This window comes from Scardinius erythrophthalmus (assembly GCF_964197995.2).
Source record: "Scardinius erythrophthalmus genome assembly, chromosome: 10".
NCBI classification, from domain to species: domain Eukaryota; kingdom Metazoa; phylum Chordata; class Actinopteri; order Cypriniformes; family Leuciscidae; genus Scardinius; species Scardinius erythrophthalmus.
This window is the reverse complement of record NC_138230.1, coordinates 12261695-12281469: the sequence shown is the minus strand read 5'-3', so window position 1 is coordinate 12281469 and position 19775 is coordinate 12261695. Positions and strand designations below refer to the sequence as shown.

Here is a 19775-nt window from a genome sequence, read left to right as displayed (position 1 = left end):
GCACTCCAAATGTACAATAAAATGAGCTCAATGTTAAAATTGACCGGAGTTCTCCTTTAAGTATATTATTAATGTATATTTGTTATTATTATTCTTTTTCATCAATTATTATTAAAGGTACACTATGTAACTTTTGTCCCTCTAGCGGTTAAAAACTGCATGCATTTTGTGGAAGAACATTGTTTTGGTTGTGCTTTGGTTGTGCTTCAGCTCTGCTCTGTGCAGATTAATATGGTTATCCAACTGCTCATAAAACATATTAGTATTAAGAGATATAACCAGTTTAGATGAAAAGGATTTCAAGCTGACTAGCTTAAGACGTTACTGTAGCTTTACCCATTAATAGACGTGAATCTTGCTTTAAAATTATTTCCAGCACAGCACTACAACAACCTTAATGATATGACCCTTCACAATAGATAATGCTTTACAATCAACTCTGTTAGAGCTACATATGGCAATTTATCTGTTCAATAAAATACCTCACTCACCTGTTGAGTAATAAAAACACCATCTCCGTGTCGCTCTTACAACGTTTCAAATCCCTCAGTTCTCCGAAAAGCCAAGCCAATGTTGATTCTTGTTTTATTACGAGCTTTGTCACGTTCTCTTTTTGTCAGCTGACTCTCTTATGTTTAAAACGGGTGATTCCCCGGAGGTTGGGGATTTAACCGCTCTATGTCAACCGTTCTCGCTCGTTGTGACACAAACCTCTGCCACTTCCACACCATACATGCGTCAAAGTAGCCTGAGCAACTTTTCTCTATTTACGGATATGACAAGACACACACGACAGGTCTAAAATATAAACGCTTATAATAGGCTTACCATAGTGATTCAGGGTAAGACATTCCAATGGGACATTATGTAACGCTTGTCTGAGTTAGCAACAGGCAGCGCTTAGTAAAGAATTTTCATAAGATTTTGTTTAGGTGGATTATGTCACATTTAACAATCTTGCATGAAAATCTTGCATTCTTGTAGCTTAAACATCAAAGCATGGTGCAAAAGTGTAAGGGCGTCGGATCCCTTAGAAGACATGAATTGATCAAATGCATATCTTTAATGCATTGTAAGTTGCTTTGGATGACAGCACCTGCCTGATGCATAATGCATAAATCTGTATAATGTTTTGTCCGTATCAACAGCAAACTTTTAGCAAATCTCTGCATATGAATGCACTAAACCAAACAATAACAAACAGCAATTGTATCTGGAAAAGCTTTCAGCTGTTTTGAGATTCTGTAGGAGTGGTGAAAGCATTGTTTGTATTGTTTATGTGCTTTCTACAGGGCAGGAAGCCAGGTTATTTCTCCTTCTTGGATCCGTTTTCGCCAGCTGTCTGGCTCTTTATGCTTTTAGCCTATCTGGCCGTTAGCTGTGTACTCTTCCTGGCTGCCAGGTGCCACACTGCCACTCAATACACACAGATCTATTTTGAATATCATTATATTCACAGTCCAGCGTTCTTCTTGAGGTAACAGTAGTCTTTCCTGGTTTCATTGTTTGTTTCTTTCTCTCCCTCCATCAGGCTGAGTCCATATGAGTGGTACAACCCCTTCCCGTGCTGGCGGGACCGTAAGGACCTTCTGGAGAATCAGTACACACTAGGGAACAGCCTGTGGTTTCCGATTGGTGGTTTCATGCAGCAGGGCTCAGAGATCATGCCCCGGGCCCTGTCCACACGCTGTGTCAGTGGCGTTTGGTAAGTGTGGAGATGGTTCACACTTCCTTAAAGGTGTAAGAGACCATGCAGTAAGTGTGAATGTGCATCTGTGCATCTGTGAGTATTAAAGACACAAGCTGGTTCAAGATATGAACACAAGACACATCACACAAGATGTGTGTGTATGTATATATATATATATATATTATTTTATTTATTTGTTTAAACAAATCTTTAGTTTATGGAACTTTTCTGTACCCAATGAGGATTTTAAAGATTTTTTTAATGCAATCCTATTTTTAAAGCATAGATTATAATAGCTTTAAACTTTGTATTGTTTCTCTTTAATTACTTTTTCTAGTGTTAGAATATGATTGTTAAATGGTTAGATTTTCCAGAATTTCTCTATTTTGTGCTTTTGTCCCAACCCAGACTTTATAACTTCTCTTTTTCTCTTATAACAAATGCATAAAAAGTTAATTATACTGCACTTTTGCCAATGAACCTAAAATGTATTTCCAGTTAATTTTATCTGTATAATTTGTTTTGTTTTTATGAAAAAGAATCACTGTCACCAATATTACCATTGCACCAAACGTTTTTGAGAAACATTTCCCCCCCAAAAAAGCCTAAATTTCATGATGAAAATGAGAAGAGGGACAGATAAAACAGTTCTTTTTAATTTTCATATCTATTCATATTTAAATTTTCATATTTAAATGTAAATGAATTGTTTAATTAAATATTCGTATTTTCATTGACTGCTGCCTGACTTGGTGGTGTGAGCAAGTACAAAAATCCGCACTAGCATATTACCAAAATCTACTTGAAGGTCAATCAACATCAAGATCATCTTTTTATTCCAGGGCATGTTTAAACTTAACTGAAATGGTTGAAAGAATTAACATTTTTCAAGATTTCATGTGAAGTGAATAATCACTGGAGAGAGTCATTTGTTGGTAGGTCTAGTTTTTTGTGGCCAAGTAAGCCAAAAAAAATGACCTACTTTGGTGTAAACATTTTCTGTTGAGCAGATTTTCACACAAGGGGAAGCGTTATTTCAATTTAACATGCACTGAAAATCTGTTCTCTGTGTGAAGAGAGATTTTAAGAGACATTAAGAGTGTGTCTTTTCTCACTTATTGAAAGTGTAAAGTGTATTGAAGTTTGTATGGGGGTGTTTGTTTTGTGTGCAGACATGTATTGTGCGCTTCGCTCTTTTGTAGTGCATTTCCAGATTAGTCTCCCACCTCTGTTCATTTTGCTATATCAAGTCAAGCTGTCTTGTGTTCCATCTCTTCAATTTCAGTCTTGCGCCTTGCTGTTGAGGTCATTTAAGTTGAACAACCACTTTCAGGAAGACAAACAATGGAGTTGAAATGATTTGATATGTGCATGCAGTGGAAGCCAAATGTTTAAATATCTGTGGTGTGAATAAACACAATAGATGCAACTTTAATCCCACACAGGGGTGACCCAGAAACCAGAGAGCTCCCGTCTATCTCCACTGTGTCCCTCAGCACAACGCTAAACTCTGTGATGCTCAGGGGGACGTGTGTCTGCAATTGGTGCTCTTTAATTTTTGATAAAGAGCTTTTACTAGTAAATAACAAGTAACTAATCTGCCTGTTTGTGCATTTTTGGAGGCCAGTCTCTTTAGAAAAGTTTTAAACGCTTCACCAGTCTCATGAAAACTCTTTCTCTGAGGAATTGAGAAGTTTCCTTTCATCTGAGCATTAATTTACTGCGACGAAGAGCACAATCCATGTGTTTTGGAAGGGCTCTCAAACTTCCTACTAAAAATTGCTATCATACAAACAAGCAAACTACAGTTCAAAAGGTTGGGGTCAGTAAGAGTTTTTTTGTTTTTCAATTTTTTTAATCAATACTTTTATTCAGCTAGAGACACATTAAATTGATCAAAAATGACAGTAAAGACATTTATGATGTTACAGAAGATTTCAATTTCAAATAAATGCTGTTCTTTTGAATTATAAAAGTATCCTAAAAATATATATTGTGGTTTCCACAAAAATAATAAACGAAACAACTGTTTTCAGCATTGATAATAATAAATCAGTATACTAGAATGATTTCTGAAAGGTAATGTGACCCTGAAGACTGGAGTAATGTTGCTGAAAATTCAGCTTTGCATCACAGGAATAAAGGACATTTTTAAATATTTAAAAATAGAAAACAGTAACATTATCTCATAATGCAGCCTTGTTGCGCATATTTAAATAAATAAATAAAATAAAATAAAAATGAAACTTACCCACCCCAAACTTTTGAATGTTAGTGTTCTTTAATAATGTGATGGATTTCTGATTTCAGATTCAACAGAGCATAAGTACTTTTTTTTTTTTGATTATTTGTGTACAAGAACATGGCTTGTTTTTTACCTGGTTAAAGCTAGTTAGGTGTCTGACCAACTGAACTACCAATTAGTAGTGCTGAGGTCAACCTGGCAGACCATCCTGACCAGAGCTAGTAGACCACATTGGCTCTTGTGGGGAACTGGTTAAGCTGGTTAACAGCATTCCTGAACATTGCTTGAACCAGTTTACCAACTCGTTTTTTCTACAGTGATCACGTTGGTTAGAAGAACATCTGGCATGAATAAGAGTGTTAGTTAAATGGTTAATGTGTCAACATTGAGTTGTGAATCTGTCATCATGCCTTAATTCATTCACATTGCAGAGTTTGCAAACACTATTCATTGATCTTTATCTTAGCTTGCTATTTTGCATTTGATTAAACCAGGTTCATCTGGTTGACATTGCAGCTGTGGGTGTCTTTCAATATTTCATTGAGTGATGTTTGTATGTAAGCATATGTGCAAACACCTGTGTCTAATGTAAAAATCTGTCTCTAATCTACGTGCATTTATATTTCTGGTGGAAAAAACGCTGTGTTCCTGTGTGTACGGGACAGGTGGGCATTTACGCTGATCATCATTTCCTCCTACACGGCAAACCTTGCAGCTTTTCTGACGGTCCAGAGGATGGAGGTGCCAATCGAATCTGCTGATGACTTGGCAGATCAGACGAACATCCAGTACGGGACTATTCAAGGAGGAAGTACTATGACCTTCTTCATGGTACGTAGGTCCTTGTTTGTGCAAACATGTGTTTGTGTGAAATTAGTGTGTTGGATTTGTTTCACTGGCCTTCCATGTGTACATGTGATGTCATAATGCATCACTTCCTGTTTATGGCGGTGACTGGACTGTTGACTCATATCCAGGCCCACGCGTTATCTGTGCTGGCAGAACTTCACAGAAAGCTTCAGATTTCCACAAATTGAAATGCCCTTCTCTCACAAAGTTTTATGCAAGACCCACCTTTTGCATGTACAGTGTAGGTATTAATTAATATTAGTATATATATTTTTTAATAATACTGACAATATTTATACAGCACTGTTCAAAAGTTTTGGGTCAGCAAGGTGTTTTAATGTTTTTGAAAGAAGTCTCTTATGCTTAAAATAACTTTTCAAATGTAATTTATTTCTGTGATGGCAAAACTGAATGTTCAGCATTATTACTCCAATCTTCATAGTCACACGGTCCTTCAGAAATCATTCTAACATGCTGATTTAATGATCAAGTAACATTTCTTATTATCAATGTTAAAAAACAATTGTGCTGCTGCTGCTTTTTTTTTTTTTTTTTTTTTGGAAACCTTGATCGATATTTCTCAGGATTCATTAATTATTAGAAAATTCAAAAGAACAGCATTTATTTGAAACATAAATATTTTGTTACATTAGAAATGCCTTTACTGACACTTTTAATTAATTTAATGCCTCCAGTATTAACTTCTTTAAAAAAGAAGTCTAAAACTTTTGAGCAGTAGTTGCTCTCAATGGCCACTTTATTAGGTACACCTGTTCATCTGTTTGTTAACGCAAGTATCTTATCCAATCACATGACAGAAACAAATGCATTCAGGCAGAAGTGCTGTCATGTCAATATCAACCAAAACATCTGAGGAATGTTTCTAGCACCTTGTTGAATCTATGTCATGAAGAATTAAGTCAGTTCTGAAGGCAAAAGGAGGTCCAACCTGGTACTTGCAAGGTGTACCCAATAAAGTGGCCAGTGAGTATATATTTATATTTTTATAATTATATAATTTTTACTAATTGTTTAATACTTTCAATGTAGCTCTATTTAAATCATGCCTTCTGGATTTGCTTGTAGATAGATCCATTCACAATATGGAACTTTCTTGACTACTCATTATGGCTAATTGCTCAGAAAAGTAGTTGACTAGTGTGCGTGTCAGTGTTTACCTTGTGTAAATAATTTAAAATATAGGATGGAAAAACAAAACAAGTGGAGCCGAAATTGTGTGATACACGATAAGTCGAAATGGATCGAATGCTTTAAATAGCAGTAGAGCTAATCGACTAGTTTGTGCATGTGGTTTAATGATGTTATAATGCATCATGTCCTGTTTATGGCAGCAAGCAGTTGGCTTAGTGATTCACAGCTACATTTATATTCACACTGGAGGCCAAGTTCACTTCCTCTATTACATTAATAATGTATTATCCATCTTTCTTTCCCTTACATTTTCACTTTCTTTCAATATGTTACCTTAATCTAGTTCACTCTCAATGTCTGCCAATAAAATGTCTCTTTATTCATTCACCTGTCCTCATGTCACCGCAAATTATAATTTCGTCTTTGATTTTTCTCCGCCTTTCAATACTATGTCTGTTTCACCTCTCTTTTCTCTCTCTCTGTCTTTTCCAATGACTTTCATCTGTGATGACAAACCCACTCTGCACTCTCGCTCTCAGAACTCGCGCTATCAGACGTACCAGCGCATGTGGAATTACATGTACTCCAAGCAGCCCAGTGTGTTCGTGAAGAGCACGGAGGAGGGCATAGCACGGGTTTTAAACTCCAAATACGCCTTTCTTCTGGAGAGCACTATGAACGAGTACTACCGACGCCTCAACTGCAACCTCACACAGATAGGAGGCCTGTTGGACACCAAGGGCTACGGCATCGGCATGCCTCTGGGTGAGTAGGGCGGAAGTGGAAGTGTCCGAGAAATAGAGAGAAAGGCTTCAGGTGGGATATCAGCCAAAGTCTGATTTTAACCTTGTTATATTAGTAGACTAGAAATACTGTCTAGGAGGTCTATAATACAATATCTGAAGAAAGCCAGACGTTAGCTTTAAGTGGTACAAGCAGCAAACTAGGGAAAAGTTTAAGAATTTTTGCCTTTTTCACACTGTGACTTTGTTTTTTATTTTGAACTTAATCTCACAAACAATTGCTTGCTTTAATTTTTACTCCGAGGTGGCAACAGGCTTCCACATGTGATTATCAGTTATTTCAGGGGGAAGTTATGAGTTTCTTCCGTCTCAGTGCGTCTCCATTCACAGTAAATGCTGCTCCACACGAACGTTGTTTGTCTGGGTTTCCAATAATGTGCAATTGGGAACACACAAAGTCTGAAACGCTTAGTGTTTCATGCTACAGCAAGTCTGAAGTAGTATAGGGTGTAGGGCTGCAGAGCCAGTGGTTGCTCTGTAGGCAAACATCAGTGCGTTGAATGTGATGCGAATAGCATTTGGCAACCAGTGCAAGTTGAGATATGTGACGTGCGCTCCCTTCGGCTTGTGAAAGACCACTCTTGATGCAGCATTCTGAATCAGTTGCAGAGGTTTGACAGTGCATGCTGGAAGACCTGCCAAGACAGCATTATAATAGTCCAGTCTGGTTAGAACAAGAGCTTGGACAAGGAGTTGTTTAGCATGCTCCAATAGGAAGGGCCTAATCTTGTAATGTTGTATAAGCCAAATCTGCAGGACTGGGCACTTCTAGCAATGTGTTCTGGGAAGTTTAACAGATCATCAGTCACAACTCAAAGGTTCCTGGCTGTCCTGGATGGATTTATGGTTGACGAACCTAGCTGAATAGAGAAGTTGTGGCATAGTTTTGGGTTGGCTAAGACCATAAGCAGTTCAGTCTTTGCAGTGTTTAGTTGACGGTGGTGGTCCTTCATCCAGCAAGAAATGTCTGTCTGTCAGGCAGGCTGAGATGCGAGCAGCTACTCTCTGAACATCTGGCTGATAGGTAGTGTTGCGTGTCATCAGCATAGCTGTGATAGGAAAAATCATGTTTCTGAATGGCACATGATCCTAGTGATGATATGTATATGGAGAAGAGAAGTGGTCCAAGCGCTGAGCCCTGAGGCACCCCAGTAGCTAGATGTTGCAACTTAGACACCTCACCCCTCCAAGACACCCTGAAGAACATACCTGAGAGGTAAGACTTGAACCATTGGAGTGTGGTTGTTGAGATGCCCTTCATCATGAAAGTTAAATGGAGGAACTGGTGATTAACTGTGTCAAAAGCAGCAAACAGATCCAGCAAGATGAGTCCTGATGATTTGGAAGCTGCTCTTGCCAGCTTCAATAACCGAGAGCAGGGTAGTCTCAATTGACTGGCCGCTTTTGAAACCAATACATACAGAATAATGTACATAAGTTGCTTAAGTTTATATTATGTATATTACATTATGTATTTTAACAGTGTTGTTCAATAAAACCAAATGATTATTTGCTTTTGATACTTCATGTAAGGGATGGGGAACGTCGGTGCTGGAGGGCCGCTGTCCAGTAGAGTTTAGCTCCAACCCTAATCAAACATTTGAATCAAAAAAGATTACTCGATCAATTGTCAAAATAATCGACTGATTACTTGATTACCAAAATAATCGTTAGTGACAGCCATCCCAGTTTAATGTGCAGAGACAATTAAAATATTTTTTTTTGTTTCTTCACAAGAGTATAATCAATGTGGCTCTGTAGAAACACACTTGTGGCACAGAAATTAAGCGCTTTATAACAAACAGTATTTATTTATTTCTTTGGCAATAAATATGCCTAGTAAATATACAAATAATATACATTAGCATTTATTTGTTTATTTATTATGCAAAATTTCTGTTTTAGTTCTGTGTGAGATTTGACTTTTAGCGCCCAAACTCTGACATTTTGCTCATGTGAGCGGCGTAAAATAGCAGAAAGTATATATATATATATATATATATATATATATATATATATATTGTTCTCTCCATTATCCCAATGAATAAAAAAAAAATTCCAAAAGTAAAATAAAAAAACATTTTAGTTCTGTCAGAAATAAACATGATGATTGCTCACAGAACATCAGACAGACAAGATGTCACAATGATAGCATCTCTTCACGCTCTGATATTGCACATTTCTATCTAATTTTTCTCCTGGATAGATTGCTTGGCACTTTCCGCAAAGCTTGATAAATAGCATTTCTGACTTTGTTTTTGACATTTGGCATTTCCTGCAATTATTCATTGACAGACGAGGGAGGGAAAAGAAACAATTTATGGCATATGTGTTTTGCTTTGAGGGCTTTAATACTCACTAATGGGGAATTCCTCACAATGAGGAAGGCAGGAAAAGAGAAAACATGGGGTCTTAAGCATGGCTAAAGGATTGGGCTGGGTGAGATAATGACCACCACTGAGCCACTGTATTCACTGGAATAATGTAGAAGGGTTTTCTGGACTTGAGTGTAAAGGGGCTTGTCAAGTCAAAATTTAAGAAGCTTACATCCAGCTGTGAAAGTGAAATAGGTCGTAAAAGTGTTATTGGCGTCATGTGGTGATTTCACACAGTATGCCTACTACTCCAATTCCCAAAGACTTCTAAGCAAGCTAATAGTTCTTTTATATTTTTCAACATTCTTTTGAAGCTGATCGGCAGATTTCTGAAATGCAAAATGTCTTAAGTTTAGCTCCAATGTTATTCGGGTGTACAATTCATCAAAAGGCTGCATATATTTAGCAATTGTATTGCTTTTTGTCCTGGAATTTTGATCCCTACTTGCTAGTTTTGGCTTTTAAGAACGGTGACTAGAGCTTAAAATGTGAATGCTCTGGACTCTATAATAAAATCTATCGAATCTATCATTATGAAAATAAAAACTTTGAATAGTATAGATTTTCCACTATTTATACATTTCTAAATCAATATGAAGAAGTTTTGCCTAATAACAGCCTCACCTCATGTGTGGCATCTTTTCTAGCAATTTCATTATGGGTGTTTAGTGTCGGTTATATTAATGAGGGGGAAAAAAGAGCAAATCTAAAAAATAAACATTATTAAATAAAAAATCTAAAAAGTTCTATTTTATGAAGTCTTGACTAGGTTAAACGGTCACCAAATGCTCTTGACAACAATACGTATCAAGTTTCATGTCAATATCTCAAAGAATTGCAAAGATATGACCTTACTTCCTGTTTAGTGTCTTTGATGTGTTACTCTTGAACAGTGTAGTATATCAGAAACCTTTTAATAGCTCTTTACTGACATGGCCTGTGAGATTTCTGATGAAATTTGGTGAAACCTGAAGGAGGATTAAAAAATTTGTTAATCTAATGGGGCAGGAATTGAAAACATTGAACATTTAAATTCAGTTAATTCAATTTAATTTAGCTTTAATTTATTTTTATTTCTGTTTTTATATATTTTTATTGAGTATGTTTATATTCTAATATTTATATTTAATTTTTTGTTTCAGCTTTATTTCAATTAAAGAATAAAACATTTGTATAGTTTAAGTTAACAACAACACTGTCCAAATCATTTGGTCCAAAACTAGTTCTACTGTACGATCAGTGGCGTACAGTGGTGTTTTGAAATGTGGAGGCAAAGTCCTCTCCGTTTTTTTGTTTATATATATATATATATATATATATATATATATATATATATATATATATATATATATATATATATATATATATATATATATAATATGAATAAATTCATGTCCCAGTTACACTTAATGTTATCATACATTTCTAGTTAAATAAACATTAAAACAAAAAAAGAGAACAATAGAAAAATACAATTCTATTTAATGTTTTTACATTAACTTAATTTAGTTTTAAGCATTTTTAAATCTATTTCAAAATAATTACTTAAGGCATAAACAATTTGTGAACTGATATTCTGCTGTTCTTTTTAACATTTTGTTCATTCAGACCTATTCGCGAACATGCATGGAAACAAGAGATGGGACCTATCACACAAACCAATCATAACCGATAATATCCATATTATAGTGTGACAGAGACATTGCCTCCTCTCACGTGACTTTTCCCCATTCATTCTCAATTAACCCCCACCAAACCCACTGCATGCTTTAGGGGGTCTGTTAAAACTCAATGGACTCAGAGGAGGCAAGAGAGACTGTTGGACACTGTTACTTTAGAAAAACAAGTGATTTCTACACTTTATATTGTCACATTTTGTAATATTTGTTTTATTTTTGTAATATTGATATTCTCATTAATTTTTGGGACGGAGGAATCAGTGACAGTGGTTGGTGGCGCTAGAGGGTTTGAGGGGCAGATTGGATATTAAGGACATGCCCAATCTGTGTGCCATTATGGGCTGCCTAGACTCCCATGATGCATGAAGAATAATTAAAGCCTTTCATTTTTGGTCCTTGAAAAAGATATGATGGCTCCAAAAATTTAAGAAGGAATGAGTATAGTCTTGTTTTAGCAGATAAGATTTTGAAAATAAGAGGGAGGATGCTTATGAATACTCACAAACATGGGTGGGTAACTTCGATGCGGTGAGGAAATTACCAGTGCTGCTTGCTGTTTTTGATCTTTTGTCCTCCAGGAAGATCAGTCCAACAACCTCATGACCACTAGGCTAAACTGTCCTCCAAAGGATCACCATTAATCATAATCGCATGAACCCGTAACTAGATTTGAAATTAGAACCTGCAGGAGCAGCATCCGTCTTCAAAGTCTATCTCCAGGTCATAGAATGTCTTCCAGGAGTTCAAACATTCATTCCCTCCTCCCAGTTCTAACACATCTCTTCAGGTCGCCTTCCAAAGTTCTGGTGCCAAGTGATAAAATCCTCTCATCCACTCATTCATGAAGAGGTTGGTCACCATGGACACCCTCCATCTGCTTCCATAGCTACCTGGAGTGCAGATGATGTCATCACAGCGTCCTTAGACTGGGTCAAGGCCGGTACACACCAAACCGACATCAAAGAACTAGTAGGCTCACGTCGACTTTGGACAAAAAAGTTGCATTTGAACATCACAAAAACTACAGCCTATGGCTAAGCATGAATGTTCTGCGCATGTATGAGAGATAATAACTGTTACTGTCCACAACAGCAGATGACAATAGTCTATATTCGTCATTCAAAAAGTGAACGTGAACTAGCAGCATTTGCTTTCCATTTTGAATATGAATCATGCTGATGAGTTTATCTTCACTTATATTGATTAAGCTACATACGGCCATGTTGTTTTTCGCGTTTTGGAATCCTCCAAAAAAGATAAAGATGTACATTTATAAGTGCCTACTTTGTGTAGAACTGTACACACTTCAAAAACTAGCCTGACCGATGCCTACCGACTGCCCGACGTTGGCCGACAGCCACCCATCGGCTTGGTGTGGCCCTTATACTGTAAATTATGGAATGACCTTTGTTTTGAGCAACTGGTAGTTAATTACTTATCTTCCTTCTGTAACATCAATAAGCATTTATTGATCTAGTATAAAATAATGTTCGAAAATATTGTTCACTTAAAGGTGCAGTAAGCGATTTCTGAGAAACGCTATTGTTATTTGAAATCACCCAAACAAACACACCCCTACCAAAAAGGGGCACACCCCTATCTTAATAGCTCCGCCCCCATATTTAAGAACATGCTATGCAACACAGGCACCTCCCCCCACATGAGTGGGCACGCCCCTTACTGCTGATTGGCTACAAGTGTGTTTTGGTGCTCGGTCAAACCACTTTCAACAGTGTTTCTCAGAAATCACTTAGTTACTGCACCTTTAATTCATATTAGTATATATTAAATAAAGTAAGAAAAAAATAATAAAATAAAGTTAATAAAAAATTAGTTTATATATAAAAAATATAAATAATATTAGTTCATTCTTAGTTCAAGATAACTAATGCATTGTTAACAAATAAAACCTTGTTATCGTTCACACACTTTTATTGTGTGCATGATTCATCAGAATATGTAATTCTATAAATATTCTATTTCATTCAAAAAGTACATCACGTTACAGTAGTAAAATGTTTTTGAATATCTTTTCATCTTTAAAGTATTTGTATGTTTGTGGTAAATAGTCAGGTTCAATAGTGATGTTCAATCAGGTCATTTTGCTAATAAAACCATGAATGAAACATGCAAGAAGCAACGTACTATCAATTTGTAGAAATATAGCCACAGGCACTTTTTTTCTAGGTTGGTTAGAAATTAGAAAAGGTTGCATATTTCTTAGTCTACATGACAGAAAATAAATGTACTTTAAATCCAGGGCTTGATATAAGTGATATTGACACAATATACATACAAAACATTTGTGCTTATACTGAGGTGCAAAAACATGCTCCTGTATGATACTTCGCTTTCACAGCGTTTGAATGAATAATAAAATAACATTCAGTGACAGCTGATCCATTCCAGTGCAGATCTGCAGTGTCTAATTTAAATTAACATCTATTAATTTGATGAACACATCCTTTCACGTCACATTTGTTATTAGCCTGACATGATTAGCTGTGATACAGTAATGTCTAATGAAGGATGATGTTATTCTAACAAGTCAAATAATTTGGAATTAACCTATCATAACATTCATTTTCATTCTGACACACTAGCTAACTAAACTCATTTGCACAACATCAGTTGACTTAATACATTCAGAGTGATGTCTTAGCAGTTAGCGTATGTGTTTTGGCATGTTGAACCATAGTGCTAATGAGGGTAACGCTAGTTTGGGTCATTTTCTATCACTGTCCCTGTCAGTAGAACTGTCTAAAAGGCCAAAAATTGTTTACTGTGTAGCATTGCTGGTCTTAACATGCCTGTAGCATCGCTAGCCATAGCCTATGTTCACTTCTGTTACTGTTATCTTAAGGTACAGTAGTTATCTAGTTTCCCAGCATTGCCAAGGTTTTACAGTAGATGGTTTTGAACACTTGTCAGCTGGTGTCCCTGGGAGTCTTGTTGGCCAATTAGCTAAACTAGCTAATTTCACTCTCTCTCTTGCAGGTTCACCATTCAGAGATGAGATCACGTTAGGTGTGCTGCAGCTCCAAGAAAACAACAGATTAGAAATCCTAAAGCGTCGTTGGTGGGAGGGGGGAAAGTGTCTTAAAGAAGAAGACCATCGAGCCAAAGGTGAGTGAAGATTATACTCATTAGCACTTCACCATAATGTACTGTTCTGTTACTGTACGACAGGGCTATTCAATTAGATTCATTCGAGGGCCGCATTATCAAATCGAAAAGTTGAGGTGGGCCGGTGGGTTGGTTTGGGGGTTTATCTTATTTATTGAAACATAACAGTTTCAATAAATAAGTTAAAGTAACCCTAAAGACGTGTGGTATTTACTTGGAAATGTGGTACCCAACAGTATGCAAATATATAAAACCATAATAAATAAAAACTTGATAATTTACAGCTGTGTACAACTATTTTCCTTGGAACAAATAAATTATTTATACAAACTTATAGCTGTTGGTGAGAAATAATAATTATTTTATTTATAATTGTTATGCTTAAATGAAAATATTCTGACAGTGAGACTTGTTAACCACAGGCTCCCACTGTATAAAAAATGCCTAAACACAAGTTAAAAACTATACGCACCTTTACAAAGAAACTGACATAATTTCATAACAAGCGCTAAATAGCCTATATATTCCTCTACCCACCTAATAAAACTAATACAATATAAATTTATAAAACACTATATTTACTATTATAGGCCTACTATATAATATTATAGTATATATTTACTATATTTATTTATTACTACATAGTATTCAATATAAATATTGCACATTTCTGCCCAACCATGGTAAATTACTACAGTAAATGTGGTAAATGTTTGTAAGGGTGATTAGGGGATTTAAAGTCTTCTAATTTCGTTCATGCCACAGTGTTTCTCCTGCTTTCCTCATCAGTCTTGTTGGGAATGTTGAGGCTGTTTCATCCGATTTAATACTAATTAAATCATCGAGTGATTTGTGGTTTGTAACAGAAATGTTTCTGTCGAACTGAAACGCTTCCACTGGTTGTCGCAACGCTGTTTAATATTAGTGTGTCCGGGACCGGGAGTAAACGCAAATCCGCGCTGGGCCGTGTTTAAACAACTAGTGAAACAACTGAAAACATCGCTATTTGTTGTAACTGTAGCCTACTGACCGAGAAACCGCTTCAGATGATTCAGTGACGGAGCGGTCCGAATGAATCCGAATAGTTTTAGACCGTTATGCAAGCGCGTTTAGAAAGAATCGAACCAAAAGAATGATTCATTCACGAATGATTGGTAGCCTATCGCTGGTTCAGTCGACATAAATTCGGGACAAATATAATAACTGCTGAAATATTCACACGTAAAACGTTTCTCAGGTCAATCGGAGCGAAAAGAGGAGGAGGGAGGTTGGTGCCGTCGGGCCGCATGGAGATGATTGGCGGGCCGCATGTGGCCCGCGGGCCGCCAATTGAATAGCCCTGCTGTACGACTTGATGCCGACAGTACTGGCACTTTAATATGCAGGGTCTGGTACAACCCTGGATGTTTATAATCTCAAGTATGTGTGCGTGTATTTATTGAGCTATTCTCACAGGGACAAAAAATGTATGTATTTGTCTTATCCTTTTAACCTTTATTTTTGGATCGATATTTATGAATGCACAGATAGACAAATTTCTATATATAAAGTCAATATATAATTTGTTTTCTAATTTATAAAGTATTTATTTGTCTATAACTACTTTTTGTGAGTGTGGTGTCAAATGAGTGTAAAAATGAGTTTTATAAACATAAACATTGATATAAATCATGGAAATTCATTGGTCATAAAAGGGTGGGAATCCTGAATGTAGATGTAGGCCTTACTTTGTTTTGTGTTAAATCTAAAAAATATATATCTTTACTCAAATCACACAAACATATGCAGTGTGGATATTTGATTTCCTGTCGTTCTTTATATTGTTGTAATATTGCATATAAGATGTAGCCTGGCTCCACCCTCCTACGTACTTGCGCTCAATTTTCATTTCCCTCCAGTACTCCGTCTGGGTTTGCGGTATATTCGTGGATTTTCTCCGGCCAAATTTTTACCGGTCCAATCAGCGAACAGAGGGAGTGGCTGAGAACGATGACGTTGAGGTCGTGTGCTAGTTTGAGTTGTAGGGTTACGTCATGACCAAACGTTAGCGATTGGTTATGGCAGATCCAATCGGTTTAAACTTCAACGCGCCTTCAAGGAAGTTAACGCTTGTCAATGGGGAGTGGCCAGACGCTCTGTACAAATGAAATGTTCGAGAGTCTGGTAGGACCAGGTTATATAGGATGTACTTCATCCGTCAGTTTCAAATGACAGATGCTTCACAGTTCTGCCAACACTGTGACTGTTTATTTATGTGGTCTGGTGATATTTGCATTCTAAGTGTTGTAGACTCACACTGGCCCAGGGGGAATGGAGTGAAAATGGTAGCTGAGGCATGTAATTTGTGTGCCTATGAGTGTAATTTTTCTAGTGGGGATTGCAAAGCTTGTATTTTTACCAGATAGTGACATTTACAGTCTCTCATGGTTATTTACAGGTCTACAAGAAAATGTCAAATAATATGAGCTTCAAAATAATCTGAGTGTTTTTGTGATCTGGTACTTCCTGGTCAGTTCCTGTTTGTTCTAAACTGATTTTGCTTCAAGATTATACATTTTTGTAAAATTTAATGGTCACCCAACACAGAACAAAAATTGATTATCATTCAAAAATTAATCAATTAAATGTATATAATTAAGAAGATATTTATCCTGTTTTGTTATACTCCCAATGGCTCAATTTAGGCTTCATTACCAGATTTCTTTTTTTTCTGTAGGTGTCATAATGCAGTTTATTCTTCCTAATATCATTACAAAAATAAAAAAAACATGAATCTCAAACCACAGAATACAGATGTTACTTCCGTTGCTCAAATTAAACTTAAGAAAAGGAAAAGGACCACTGCATTTTTTTTTTTTTTTTACCAATTCATTAAAACAAATCCGTTCAGTCCCAGTCTTCATTCTTTCCACTGATAACTCTTAGGAATACCGCCCACACTCACCTACATCTCAGAAAAATAGTTTAATAGGATCTCTCTGGAATCCTACGGGAATGCAGATCTCTAATCAGATCCACAGTGTATTTGTAGAAGGACAGTTCTCTGTGTTGCTCACATTGCCATGTTTTTCCTCCAGGTCTAGGTATGGAGAATATCGGCGGGATATTCGTGGTGCTGATATGTGGGCTCATAATAGCTGTTTTTGTAGCCATTATGGAGTTTGTGTGGTCCACGCGCCGGTCAGCCGAGACAGATGAGGTACGCCCTCACTCCCGTACTGGGTACTGCCCTGCCCGAAACCACAGACATGCACGAGTAGGTCACAACGCCAACCAGTCACGCCGTCTGTGTTCGTAATGTAACTGTTTTATAGCTTTCTATTTAGCATAGCTCAAACGGTGAGCATAGTGCTAGCAAAAAACAAGGTCATTGGTTCGATTCCCAGGAAATGCATCTTAAAAAATATGTACCTTGGATGCAGTGTGTGCAATTTGCTTTGGATAAAAGCATCTGCCAGATTCATGTATGTAAATTTAGGGACAGGTTGCTTGAGTTTGAATGAATGCTACTGTAGACCATTTTAGCATTAATGGAAAATGTAATATTTTTAGAAGAAAATGCTTGCCCATGCAACACTTACCAGCATAATAGTGATTCACAGTCTTTGAGTTTCACAATATTTGAAAACATATTATATAAATTTTATTTTAGACAAATGGGAAAGTAAAAACTTACTTATATTCAATGCAGGATATTTCTGTAGGTCAAGTGGCAAAGCATGTCACTAGTAACGCCAAGGTCATGGGTTATGTTTCCTTATGAGCACATTATATATATATATATATATATATCTAAAATGCATTTCCATCGCTTTTGATAAAATCATCTTCCGAATGCATGCATTTCAATTTATGGGGATTTTTTATTTATTTTTTACACTTATTTATTAGTCCACCTGTTAGAGAAACCCCTAACTCAGTTGTTCTCAACCAGGGGGGCGGGGCCCACTATGAGGCCTCAGCAAATTTCCAAAGGGGCCTTAAGATGACTTAAACTGAGGAAAAAAAGCCATTAGAAAAAAATGGGGCCTTCAAATAATGTTGTGGACAATGGGAGGAATTGCTTTGAGGTTGAGAACCACTGCCCTAACCCTCAATACGATATGTAATAATTGTGATGCCCACTTTAGGTAAATGAGAAAATTGTTCTTTTTTGAAAATTGTCTCCCGTCATTTCATCTAGTCTTTTCTTTTTACATTTTTGTATATTTCCTTCCTGACTCTCTTTTCACTCTTTCTCCTCACTAAGGTGTCAGTATGTCAGGAAATGATGACTGAATTCAGGAACGTTATCTCCTGTAAAAAGAACTCTCGTTCGCGGCGCCGCCGACCCCTCTCGTCCCAGGGCGTTCTTCGGCACCCAGCCCGTCTCCCTTTAGGAGTTCCCCGGCCCATACGCCTTGTGCGGGAGATGCGTCTTAGCAACGGCAAACTCTACAGTGGGACGGGGCCGTTAACCGGTGCCACAGCAGGACCAGGACCCGGTGTGGGCGCTGCGGAAATGGGCCCGGGCCCTCAGCGACTGCTGGAGGACCCTCTCGGTGCCAGTGTCCCGAGCAGCACACCGGCTCTGCTCCCCACAGCGGCGCCCCGCGGCTGCACACACGTACGGGTGTGCCAGGAGTGCCGGCGGATCCAGAGCCTTCGCTCCACGTCCTCTTGTTCGCGCATCTCGCCACTGGCCTCCGCCACATCATCTCTCCCGCGTTTGCCACCGCCACCACCCTCCTCCACCTCCAATACAAACACCGACAGTGAGGGTGGGGGGTCAGGCAGCCCACGCAGGGCCAAACCCACACCCCCTCCGAGACCAATCCCGCCCACTAAAACCCCCTCCACTGATCTCCTCTGCAAGCAGGACTGAGGCTGCCTTTCATCTGGACAATAAATTAATGTAAATGAGTGCTGGAGGACAGATTGAACAACTCTGTCCACACCTCCAGTCAAAGTGACCTCTGGGATACTGCAAATAAAGGCCATTTTTGGATGCAAAATTACATTAATGGACACTGAGTGAGAGAAAGATGATTCAGCCAACCACTTCCTGTACAAGTGTCTGGTTTAACACCACGTCATTCAGTGGCACTCGGAGAGCCAGGGAGGTTTGGCACGCTGTTGAGACTATGTAATGCATATCCCGTGGAAGTATGCTATGCAACATGTCATGAAGGGAAACACGGAAGGAAACTATAAGGACGAATCAGTTTTGCATAGAAGTACGAATCTTCTCCATGATTTGTTTTGGGGGACTGTATACACTCCTGTGAGAGTCTGTACCTAAAATGTGTGCACGTTGAACTGAAAGGACTTTGGTACAAATTCTTTTCTTTTTCTTTCTTTCTTTAAACAAGGGGGAAGGGTTACAATTCATTTTTATTCCTGAATGTCACTTGGTTGTTTTCCTTTCTAGCTTTTTCTTTGGTTTCATTCTTTTAATCCCTTTTTTTTTTTTAAATACCTTTTTTTCCTCTTGTTAATTACTCTGAGGACAAAGTATATAGATTTTTGTAAGTTTGAGGGGAAGTTTTATGGTTCTTCAACCTCTAAGATTACTCTCCTGGTTTCAGTCTCTCATCTTCTGTCTTATTTAATTAAAACACCAGCTGTTAAAGGTTCAAATCAACATGAAACGGAATTAAAAAAAAACTTTGCTTAAAAAATGTAATACATTTCCAGATAAAACAGGATATTCAAGAATGAAAATGAAGAGTGGGACTTTATTCATTAGGAATTGATCGGATCGCGCAAAGTGGGCGTTCCAGACATGAATGTCAGTGGAATGTGAAGATCGCGTTCAGCCTTGAGACCATCTCAGCAAATCCCGGTGGTAACATTGCCTTTTCAAATCTGTTGTTA

At 37.5% G+C, this 19775-nt stretch overlaps 1 protein-coding gene across 2 annotated transcripts in view; it reads left to right on the top strand.

The window, feature by feature from the left end:
• Nucleotides 1-18783, top strand: part of LOC308696876 (glutamate receptor ionotropic, kainate 5) — a gene marked incomplete at its 3' end in the record, with an annotated part of 46558 nt that extends 27775 nt beyond the window's left edge. Inside the window, exons 13-19 of one of the 2 annotated variants that reach the window (XM_081375805.1) lie at nt 1293-1402; nt 1532-1705; nt 4601-4766; nt 6476-6701; nt 13791-13919; nt 16997-17118; nt 18169-18783. In XM_081375805.1, coding sequence (XP_081231931.1) covers nt 1293-1402; nt 1532-1705; nt 4601-4766; nt 6476-6701; nt 13791-13919; nt 16997-17118; nt 18169-18783 — 1542 coding nt within the window. Of the gene's footprint in view, nt 1-1292; nt 1403-1531; nt 1706-4600; nt 4767-6475; nt 6702-13790; nt 13920-16996; nt 17176-18168 lie in introns of both variants that reach the window. The other variant, XM_081375804.1, reaches the window with a different exon arrangement.
• Between the last annotated feature and the right edge of the window lie 992 nt (nt 18784-19775).